At 33.7% G+C, this 11,938-nt stretch overlaps 1 protein-coding gene across 1 annotated transcript; it reads left to right on the plus strand.

The window, feature by feature from the left end:
* The first annotated feature begins 9,434 nt into the window (after positions 1 to 9,434).
* Positions 9,435 to 10,604, plus strand: LOC112728530 (anthocyanidin 3-O-glucosyltransferase 5-like). Its single transcript, XM_025778704.1, has one exon. It carries the CDS (start codon positions 9,435 to 9,437, stop codon positions 10,602 to 10,604), a length of 1,170 nt encoding a protein of 389 aa, XP_025634489.1.
* The last annotated feature ends 1,334 nt before the right edge of the window (positions 10,605 to 11,938 follow it).

Below are 11,938 nucleotides of genomic sequence, written 5' to 3' on the forward strand. Positions count from 1 at the left end.
TATTTATTAAATAATAATAATACATGAATAATATAAAAATGTATAACAAACTCAACATGTTATAAGTATAATTGTAAATATAATAATAAAATAATAATAATATAGCACATTGTGCGGTTTGGATTGGATTGAATCGATTATGAAAAATATATCCGAAATCTGATCTGATTCAACGGTTTATAAAAAATAGAATCTAATCAAATTTAAATTAGTGCGGTTTTAATCGATTTTCAATTTAAATTAAATTAAACGAATGATGTAATTTAAATCAATTTGAATTTAAACACCCATACTTGATAGTGGAAAACAGAATGTCACAGCAGGCAAGGATGCCGGATGGAATGGCGTCCCTAAATCTCGAGCATCAGTTAGTGCCTTATTGGGCACCACAATTGGAGTTTTTGAAGCATTCATCAATGGGAGGGTTTGTGCAATGAGGAAAAGGGTCAAGGAGCTTAAGCACATAGCAGAAAAAGCTTGGTTTCCTTCATTTTGTAAAATGACAAATGCATTTGTAGAAATAAGTCACACAAATGGGGTGTAATTAGTGATAATTCTAGTATAAGTTTTCTATGAAGAAATAAAATATTGATGAACATGTTTTTTTTTTTTTTTTTAAACAAGAGCTCAACACAGTAAGGTGGAGCAAATAGAGCTAGTCAATAATTCAATATAACTAAATAAAGACAACAACATGAATACGATCTCCAAGTCATTTCTGACATAGCCATCAACAACAAAACGGATCCACACCACTCCACTCGTTAGCGCTAATGAAGGTCATGTTGATAATTTCTTCAACGCCTTTGCTTGTATTTTGGAATATCCTCCTATTCCTTTCTATCCAAATTTTCCAGAGAATCGCACAGAAGCACCTCAACCGCTGCTTTTGATTCTCCTTACTCCTCGGTTCCTCTGTCCAACTTAAAAAGTGCTCTTTCATCGAAGCCGGACAATACAATTGTCGGCTAAAAGCTGAAATCCAAGCACTCCACACCTGCCAAGCAAAAGTACAGCCTAGAAACAAGTGATGTACATGTTCCATATCATTATTACATAACACACATACATTATCTTCCTGAGTGATAATACCAAATCGGCTTAACCTTTCCTTTGTATTCACTCGGCTTATTAGCACAAACCAAGCAAACAGCTCCACTCTTGGTGGAACCAAATCTTTTAAAATAGTCCTAGTAAAGCTGAAACTGGTTACCTCCTCTGGGAGTATTTCTTCTTGCAACACCTACACAAATGAGTTAGTTGAAAAAATACCTTACCTATCATATTTTCACACCACTCTATCCTCTCTGTTATGTACTAGTTTTACAGGTTAGAGCCTCATGCAATTGACTCAGAAGTTCCGATTCCCATTGAAAGAGCTATCGCCTCCATTGGAAGTTTCAAATCCACTCTAACCCATCCAAAAAACCACAATCCCCTATAACAGATCCACCTTGGTTTGAAATAGAGAAAAGCCTCGGAAACTAATCCTTTAGAGCTCCACCGAGAAGCCAAACATCCTCCCAAAAACACGTTTGTTGCCCATCACCCACCTCCATTGACAAGCCTGTAACCATCTTAACCCTAATATGTTAATTCGTGATATGTACTTGGTATATATCCTTCCATGGGCCTCCTTTAGTAGGTAGTACTTGAGTTGATAGTAACTCATTTGAGTTCAGATTATGACAGGAACACACTACCTTCTTTCACAACGGGCACTCTTCCTTTGCAAACCGTCACCACCACTTAAACAATAGAGCAGTGTTTCGAATCAAAACATCCTTAACTCCCAAACCGCATAGCTTCTTAGGAGCCTGCACCACTTCCCATCTTACAACTGCCATACTATTTCGACCATCTTCCTTACACCACTCCAGCTTATATTTAACACCTTAGCTTTCCACAGACTGAGTTTCTCCTCTACTTTGTCTATTATAGGCTTCCAGGTCTTCACCAACCTCAGATTTGCACCTAAAGAGATTCCAAGGTATTTAACTGGAAGAGTGTCCCACTTGCAACCCAACAAGTTGTACATACGCTGGGCCCACTACTCATCAAATTGATTGGAATCAAGCTGGACTTATCAAAATTGATACTAAGCCCTGACATCAATTCAAAGCATCTCAGCATCTGCTTGTAATTCTTAATAGTCTCCTCTTCTGGTGGGCAGAATAGAATGGTATCATCAGCAAACTGAAAGTGTGACAATTCTATACTGCCTCTGCCAACCAACAAAGGTGATATCCGTCCGTTCCTGACTGCCTCTCCAATCATTCGATGCAGTACATCCACAACTACAACAAACAAGAAGGGTGAAAGGGGGTCACCTTGTCTCAATCCTTTTTCCATTTTGAACGACTTAGATGGCGATCCATTTATTAGAACCGACATAGAAGCAATGGTCACACACTCCATAACCCATGCCCTTCATTTATGCCCGAACCCCATCTTTTGTAGCACAATGTCCACAAAACTCCACTTGACTCTATTGTAGGCTTTTTGGAAATCTAGCTTGATTATTGCTACCTCCTTTTCCCTCAGTTTGAGCCAGTTTACCGTTTCACATGCGATAAGTGTCCCATCATGTATTTTCCTTCCCTTTACAAATGCATTCTGAGTCTCCCCTACTAACGCTGGCATCACTGATCTCATCCTCCTATCTAGGACCTTCGAGATAACCTTGTAAATACATCCCACCATACTAATAGGTCGTAAGTCTTTGATCTCCTCCGCACCAATGAACTTAGGCGCCAGCGCCACCCAAGTGATATTAGAATCCGCCGGTAGCTTGGACATCTGGAAAAACCCCACCACGGCTGCCGTGAATTCTGTCACAATCTCCCCCCAGCAGCTCTTAATGAAATTCATGTTGTACCCATCAAATCTTGGTGCCTTAGAAGACTCACAGTCCCACACAGCCTCTCGGATCTCCTCAGCCGATGGCAGTACTTCTATAGTCACAGTGTCTTGCTCATTTATCTTCTCCACCAGACCATCTCTAAAACCCAGCATAGGAGACCGTTCTTGATGATATAAATCTTTGTAAAAATCTCTAATATTAATCTTTATTCTAGCTGGATTCATGACCCGTCTGCCGTTAATTACCAGTGTATTAATCATATTATTCCGCCTTCTTGTTGATGCCATATTGCGGAAGTACCTTGTATTTTTGTCCATATCCTTCGCGTGCCGAGACTTAGATATCTGTTTCCAATGTACTTCTTTTCTCACATACCATCTCTCACAGCAAGTAACCAGCGCCTTTCTTCTAGCTTCCATCATTCCATCATATACTCCATTGCTTACCATATCATCAATTCTCTTGATTTCTTCCTTAAACTTTGCAATCTTCTTGTCCATCTCTCCAAAATTTTCCTTATGTCATCTCCCCAACGGAATTGTCAAAGCTTTCAATTTATTTGTGAACTGTTTGTCCCCCAGACTTCTCCATTCCTCCTTTACTATTCTAAGAAAAAATCACGAGTCTAGGCTTCTGAATGGCCTTGGACCATCCGTCAACTTCCTGTCCTCAACTATTATAGGGAAATGATCCGACAAGCCCCTTGGCCCACCTCAAAGCCGAGTCTCAGGGAACTTTTGTAACCACTCTAAGCTAAGCAGAGCTCTATCTATACGACTGCAAGAACGTCCCCAGAACCATGTAAACTTACAATCAGTGAGCGGCAGATCCACTAAGCTCATATCTTGTATCCAATTCTTGAATTCTTCCGCAGACCGAGTTAAACCAGTAGCACCTTTTTGTTCCTCCTCACGTACTATTTCGTTAAAGTCTCCTAGAAAGCAACAAGAAACTTGACATAACCCAGCTATAAAGCTCAACTCCTCCCAAACATGATTCTTATGATCTCTATCATGTGTACTATAGACTAGGATAAAAGAACAATTGAACATACTCTTTAATATTACTCCTTCAACACACAACCACCTCTCCCTCTTATAGGAATTATTCATTTTAAACACCAAATCATTCCATATAAGTAACAGCCCACCAAAGGCACCATCAGAACCTACATATTCCTAGCCTAAACCATCTTGCCCCCATATTCTTGTAACGTCAAACCTCGTCACTACCTGCATTTTAGTCTTAATCAATCCAACCATATCTAATTTATGTTTATTCTTAAGGTCCTTCACCATTCGCAGCTTTCCATCACCTCGTAACCCCCTAACATTCCAAGAACTAAAAATCATTTAAAAATATTTTTACACACCTGGTTTTTATTTTTTGGTCTGCACCATCTCATTTTCACCTTCTGCTTTGCTACTTTTCTTTTACGAGCTATTTCTTCATTTTGAGCTTGGAGGATTGCCATAATGTCCACATCCTCATCTTGCAACATAGCACCTGACTCTTTTGCCAACTCCCAGGTCTTTTTGTTTTCCAGCAATTGTTCCTCTAAATTTAAACACTGACTGTCGCTGTCTTCTGCATTATTTTCCAAGTCCTCATGTCGAAGAGCACCTCCTTCGAAACCATCCTCACTCTGTTTGCAAACCCTCCTCCTATCGCTTTGGATTAGACCCTGGCCTCCATCAGATCCCAGTTCTAGCAGTACACTGGTGTCGTCACCGGTCTTTCTATACCCGTGGCCCCCTGAGTGCTTCAATTTTTGCTTGAACATGTTTGTTTGAATTTGTTTTTCTTTACAATTTTTGGTCCTTTTTCTTGTTGCTGTTATGCTTAGACTAACAAGATAAATTGAGACTCAAGACAAATGGTCCTTCAAAATAAATTGAAGGTGGGAAGGAGGTGATGAAGGAAGATAAAGACGAAGAAGATGAAAGACGAAGGAGGTGATGAGATAAAAAGAATAAGATGTTTTTTTTAATTATCAAATTTTATAAAGAATAAATTTGTCAAAAATAATGATTTTCATACTAAATTTAATGTTGGAGACTATTTTAAATTAAAAAAAGAGTTAAATTTTAAATTTTAGAGATCAAAACAATAATTATTCTTAAATAATAAGAATAAATCTTTCATAGATCTAACGACTTCACTTAGCAGTTAAAATTATTAGATACAATCTAAATAAACTTCTCAATACATCTATAATTTTTTTTAGTTAATTAGAAGTATAAACTTAGTTTAAGATTACATACCTTGCCATGACAATATATATATATATATATATATATATATATATATATATATATATATATATATATATATATGTATATATTGGGTGTAGAATACTAGTTAAGTCTTAGGGGTAACTTCAGATATGTATTGGAACTTTATTTTTAATTAATAAAATCGACCAAAAACAAAATTAGCATTTCTAAGTTGCCAACATTGGTTGCTAATTAACATTGATAGCTTGTGTTGGCTTAATGGTTGAAACTTGAAACACCACCTACCGTGTAAGCTTGGAATTTTGAATTTTCTATTGAGTACAGTGTTGATCTGTTGAGAGTGACAATGAGAAATTTGGTAAGTTCACCACTTCTAATGAGTTGTAAGTATTGTAAGACAAACCCTTATATATGCATATACAAAAAATTAACTAATAAATTAATTATTATATATTTATATATAAATATATATAATATTTTACATAATATTTTAGTTATGATATATATACAAAAAATTAACTAACAGTTACTAATCAGTTATTATATTAAAACAAAAAAATTAATTATGATATATTTGTATATAAATATACATAATATTTATATATTTTTAATTAAATAATTAATAAAAAAAATCAAACTTATTACTATAGTAAAATAATTATACTTATGATAGACGAATAATCAAGTTTGTTTACAGTAATATAATAAATTTTGTTTATGAGATATCAAATATGCATTTTTATATGTAGTGGTTGATTAATGTTTGATTTTTAATGTCTGTGTAGCAATAATTGGTTATAAAATAGTATGATTTTGCATCATTATAAAGTTTCTAATGTTATATAATTAAAACTTTTTATTATTACTTAAAAGTGTAGGTTTAACTTCGAATATAATTTGTTTTGTAGTGATAAATCTAGGTATAGACAAAAGTAGACCTTCAGTTTTTAATGAATGGAATTCTGTGTGTCATAAATTAGTGATAAATAAAGAAAAACAACCAAAAAATGCTACTAATATAAACAAAGTATGGAATATTCACCACATTCAACAACAAAAGATCCATAATTTAAGTCCTTGTGTTTGCATTTCGCAAATGGACAAATTAGCTGAACAACTTCATTCCAACACCAATTAGATCCATGAACTCAAATCAATTTCCGTACATACACCTCAATAAAAATTAATCTAATTTTCTTTATAGTAAAATTTAAATTAAATAAGTTTGGTATCTAAGTTTGTTGTACTATTGATCAATGCTAGCAAAATAAAAAACAGTAACTTTTTAAAGAGAAGGTAAACACTTTTATTTTCATATTCTTTTCCTATCTCTATTACTAAATGGAATAAAATTTTGAATTTTCATTAACTCATTACCTCAGTTGACATATGGTTGACACCGACCAGAAAGTCCAATGCAAAATGAAGACTTGAAGCTCCCAAAAACGACAATTGGAATATAAGATGAGAATAGTAGCTAAAAATAGAAGTTGAACTTGAGGTTTTGTAAAATTAAATAATATATCTGCTATAATATAATAGCTAAACTTGTATTAAATGAATAATAAATGAGGAATGCTAGGGGCAGGAGAACTTGTGATGTATAGCCATTAATTAGACATTATTAACATTTTTAATGGTGTGAGATGACATCTAACAGTGTAGGATTACTCATTTTTCTTTCGATGGTTAAGTGTCGACCAGATTTTAATAAAAGTGCTGGTCCCCTAGACTTTCTCATAATAAATTTGTGAGAAAGTATATATAAACAATATTTTTTTGAATAACGTAAATAATAAATTAAAAAAATTAATTTCAATTTCAAAATTAAATTTTGAATTAACTAAGTTTAATCATAATAAAAAAACTTAATTTTAATTTTAAAAATTAAATTTGAATTAATTATGTTTAATCTTAATTTTGAATATTTTTTTATTTTTGCCACAACTCTCTCTTGTAATTCTTGTATCGCGACCCAGTATCTCCTGCGTTGTCTCGTTACTTATTTCTTATCAACTAAGCCGGATGTTCATTCTACTGTGTATGCTAATAGTTCTTTTTTCATTCTAAAATAGATGTTTATTTGGATATACGGTTGGTATTTTAATTGATTTGTTTAATTCTGCATACACATGCATACACATGCTCCGCAGGATGTTCAAACTTTAGTTTCACCAAAATCATTCAACCGCCCGCAGTCCCTGTGACGATGCTCATCGCCGCCTCCCATGTGACGCTGCTTACTGTTACCGGCACGAACTTCTTAATGCCGCATTCGTCCGCCGTCACGATAACAAAGTCACCTTCTCCTTTTCTGTTTCGCCACCGCCTCAATGTACTTTTGTCCAGCGTCCTTCCCAACGTCGCGTCCCTATCCAGTGTGGTCGATGTCGCAGCTTCGAACTAGCACCGATCGTCATCTTTGCCCGCGTCTTCAACGGCCAAACCCGATCTGGTTGCGCCACCACTCTCCCACCTATAAATCTCCTATGTTTTTATCGCATTTGTATTTTTTTTTTCAAATATATATTGGAAGGAGAAAAAAATTGGAGATTTTCTTTGAAATAAATGTGTTATTGGACCTACGCAAACAGAATTGCAAACTTGTTAACACATTTATTTCTTATTAATTAGTAACTGGTAAGTAGTAGCTATACAACCAAACCTTAGTATAGAAACTATTCTGATTATATATAAATAATATCTAAGGTATCAATGAGAACAATCGGTTCAACTCGCCCTAAGATTTCAAATGATGTTAGCTACAATGTTGAGCTACTATTCTCAACTTACATTCCAAACTTTTCATCAATTGAGTCAAAACTGCTTTGTCTTTAGTGCAATTTTTTTTTTGGGCATTGGACTTTCTTGTTTGTGCCAACCATATTTCAGCTGAGGTAATGTGTTAATGAAAATTTAACATGTCAAATTAATAATATAAATATATGGAAAGAATATGAAAATAAAAATGATACTATAATAGTGTGATAATCATTTTATAGTTTGCATTGAAGTTTGAAAAAACAAATTGTTTACCTACTCTTAAAAATGTTGACGCCTCTTATTTTTTGCTAGCATTGGTCTTTGGTCAATAATACAACTATACTCTTATCAATTATATATTTTATATTTAATTTATTATTTATATATAAAAAATCAATTATTAAATCAGTCATTTAAATAAAATATATATTAAAATATAAAATATATATTAAAATAAATTAAATAATATTTATATTTATATATAAATATATGATAATTAATTTTTTTATAAATATAATATTTTTATTTTACATTTTAATATGTATTTTATATAATTAATTTAGTAACCGGTTTTTTACATTAAAATAATCATATGTGATGAAAGGTCGTTTTTGGAATGGAATGCAGGGTTAATTATCTTATTATGTTCCTTCTTCTTAGTATAACGTGATATCATCAAGAGATACCAATTGGCCACATCCCACATTGATTAATTGGCAACTCCTTCACTCAAAAATTAAAACGGTCCTGAATAGTCAAAAGTCAAAACCTACTTGTCCTTGTTGGTTGAAAAAAATAAATTGTTACATTATCAATGCTGACTTTTCACGGTGTAACTAATTAAAGAACAATATTAGCGAATTAATTTTTTTTTATTAAAAATATTAGTTAATTTTTAAAAATTATTTTAAATTTTGTATTCTAAATAAAAAATGTTTTAATTTTAAACTTTAAATTATAGAATCTAAATTTTAGAAAAATTAAAATTAAAAAAAATTGACTAAAATTTAATCACTAAAAAAAAAATTAAAAATTCGTTCTGTATTTTTTCTTAATCAAATAGTATGATTATTATACAGTAAAAATGTTGCATGAGTAGTTGTAAAAAACTAAAAATAACAAATTACATCCATCCATGGTAAAATCTCACTTATAAAAGCAACAACATAGGTCCATGAATCATCAAATCTCACTTCATCTCAAGCATAGTTTCATTCATTATTTCTCTTATTTACTTTTCCATAATCATGTCAATCATAAACACTCATGCTGCACTTGTTTGTCCACCAGGCTTGGGTCACATCATCCCTTTTCTTGAACTTGCCAAAAAACTAGTGTCACACAAGAAAATTACCAAACTTACTATGTTCCTATCTTCAACCAAGAACAACTCTTGTAAGCCTCAAATAGCAACAAATATTATTCAATCATTAATGAAGCCTGACCTCTTTAACATCATTCATGTCATTCATCTCCCACCTATTCATGTTCCTACTAATACAAACACAGGAACAAAGCTAGCCATCATAATGAGAGAATTAATCCCACATATTTGTCATGAAATCTCCACCATGACATCACCAAAACCAGCCATTCTCATCACAGACCTATTTGGATCACTAGTGATGCCTATTGCTGAAAAATTCAACATGTCAAAGTTTGTTTTTTTCAGTTCTAGTGCATGGAATGTTGCACTTGCACTTCACACCCCAACATTAGATGAAGTAGTGGAAGGTGAGTACAGAGATCAAAAGGAGTGTATCCAGATTCCTGGTTGCAACCCCATAAGACCTTGTGATTTGTTCACACCAATGCTTGATAGGAATGATCAATTGTATCATGAATATCTCCAAATTTGTGAGCAGATAAGAAAGGTTGATGGGATTTTTGTGAACACTTTTCATGAGCTAGAGGCTAAGACAATTGCAGCACTAAGAAGTGGAAAAATATCTAAGATACCAGTTTATCCAATTGGGCCATTGATTAGGGAAGCTAAGAAGCAAAATTGTGATGATGAAAATAGAAATTATGTTATTGATTGGTTAGACAAGCAAGAAGAAGAGTCAGTGATATATGTATCATTTGGTAGTGGATACACAATGTCACATGAACAAGTCAAAGAGCTGGCTTTGGGTTTGGAGCTAAGTGGGAAGAAATTTGTTTGGTCTTTAACTTCACCATCTACAAAAGCAGGGGATGATCATTATCTCACGGCAGGCGAGGATGTCGAATCGAATGGCGTCCCTAAATCTCAAGCATCAATCAGTGTTTTCCCAGATGAATTCTACAGGATGGAAGGCAAGGGATTGATGGTAATGGATTGGGCACCACAACTGGAGATTTTGAAGCATTCATCAACTGGAGGGTTTTTGTCACATTGTGGATGGAACTCAATACTAGAGAGTGTGTCATGTGGGGTTCCAATTGTGGCGTGGCCTCTATTTGCAGATCAAATGATGAATGCTGAAATTATAGCTAAAGATATTGGAATTGGAGTTAGATTGAATGTGACACAATCTGCAAATGTAGTTGGAAGTGAAGAGATAGCAAAAACAATATGTAAGATAATGGATAAGGAGGACATTGAAGGTTGTGCAATGAGGAAAAGGGTTAAGGAGCTTAAGCACATAGCAGAAAAAGCTTGGTCTCAAGATGGTCCTTCCTTTTGTGAAATGAGTCAAATGACAAATGCATTTGTGAGAATAAGTCAGAGTGTCAGACACATGGGGTGTGATCAGTGACAACATTATTCTAAGCTTTCTATTAAAGTAATGAAAAATTAGTTGAGAGTTAGTAATTAGTAGATGAATATTTATGAGGTTATTGGTAATATCTTTATAAATAGTGTGATTGTTGTCCTATTTAAAAACAGCAACTTCAATATATATATATATATCATTTTCTTTAATTCTAACTCAGTTTTCTTGTTATGATATCAGAATTATGTATTCTCCTTAAAGATGATAAGCGGTTAATTTTTCAATGAGAAACTACCATGTTTCTTTTTTTTCATCTAAATATTTTTCTTCAATGCTTTTTTTCCTTTGTTTTTGTTATTGATTTAATACTTTCTCACATTATCAAATAATCTATTCTTTTCGTCTTGTCCTTCGGAGTCCAACCGTCTAAAATTATGGTCGTTGAGAACTGAAAAACGAACTTTTACGCTCCTCTCAAAGTTTGTTATCACTGTCACTTTTTTTTCTTTTTCTCTTCTTTGCCGTCTTTTTTCTCCTTTTTCTTCTGCCAAGAATCACCTTTTGTCCGCACCTTTTTTCCCTCTTTTTATCTATCTGTTCAGCTCACCGCCGGTCACCTTGCGTCTATCGTCACGGTATCCTCGCGTCCCCTTTTTTCTTCTCTTCTTTTTCTTCCTGCTTCTCCCCTTGGTTATCTTACTCCTGTCTCACTCTCAAACGCAGAATCAGAGTAGTAACCTTGTTTCTCCTTTCCGTTATGACCAGAATCATAAACTCGCACCACACGCATCTTCCTTCTTCCTTTTGTCTGTGCCACCGCGCCACACGCGTCTTCTTCTGTGTCATTGCGCTACACGCATTTTCCTTCTTCTTCTGTATCACCACGCCGTACGTGTATACCTTGTTCCTCTGTGTCACCGCGCTGCACGCATCTTTCTCTGTGTTTTGAATCGCATTCTCTCTTTCAGTTTGTCACTTTTTCAGGAGTTCTATCTACATTTTTCTTTTTGCAGTTCTATCTTATTAGTTGTTTTTCAATAAGTTTCAAATTCAAGTTCTGACACTTTTGAGGGAGCATATTAATATAATGATAAATAGTTAAGAGTTAGTAGATAAATATTTATGAGGTTAGTTAATAGCATCTTTATCATATAAAAATAACAACTTCAATATATATTTATCATTTACTTTAGTTTTATCTCTATTTTTTTGCTATTTTCTATGAAAAAATAAAGCATTATGGTCTTTTTTTTGTTGCTGTTATGCTTGGCGAAATATGAGAAATTGAGATTAAAGTTATCCCTTCAAATTTTTCAAATGAAATATCAATTTTGTTTAGATTTTTCTTTCCAATGACACAGTGCAAATCACTACTA

Source organism: Arachis hypogaea, chromosome 2, assembly GCF_003086295.3.
Source record: "Arachis hypogaea cultivar Tifrunner chromosome 2, arahy.Tifrunner.gnm2.J5K5, whole genome shotgun sequence".
Lineage (NCBI taxonomy): Eukaryota > Viridiplantae > Streptophyta > Magnoliopsida > Fabales > Fabaceae > Arachis > Arachis hypogaea.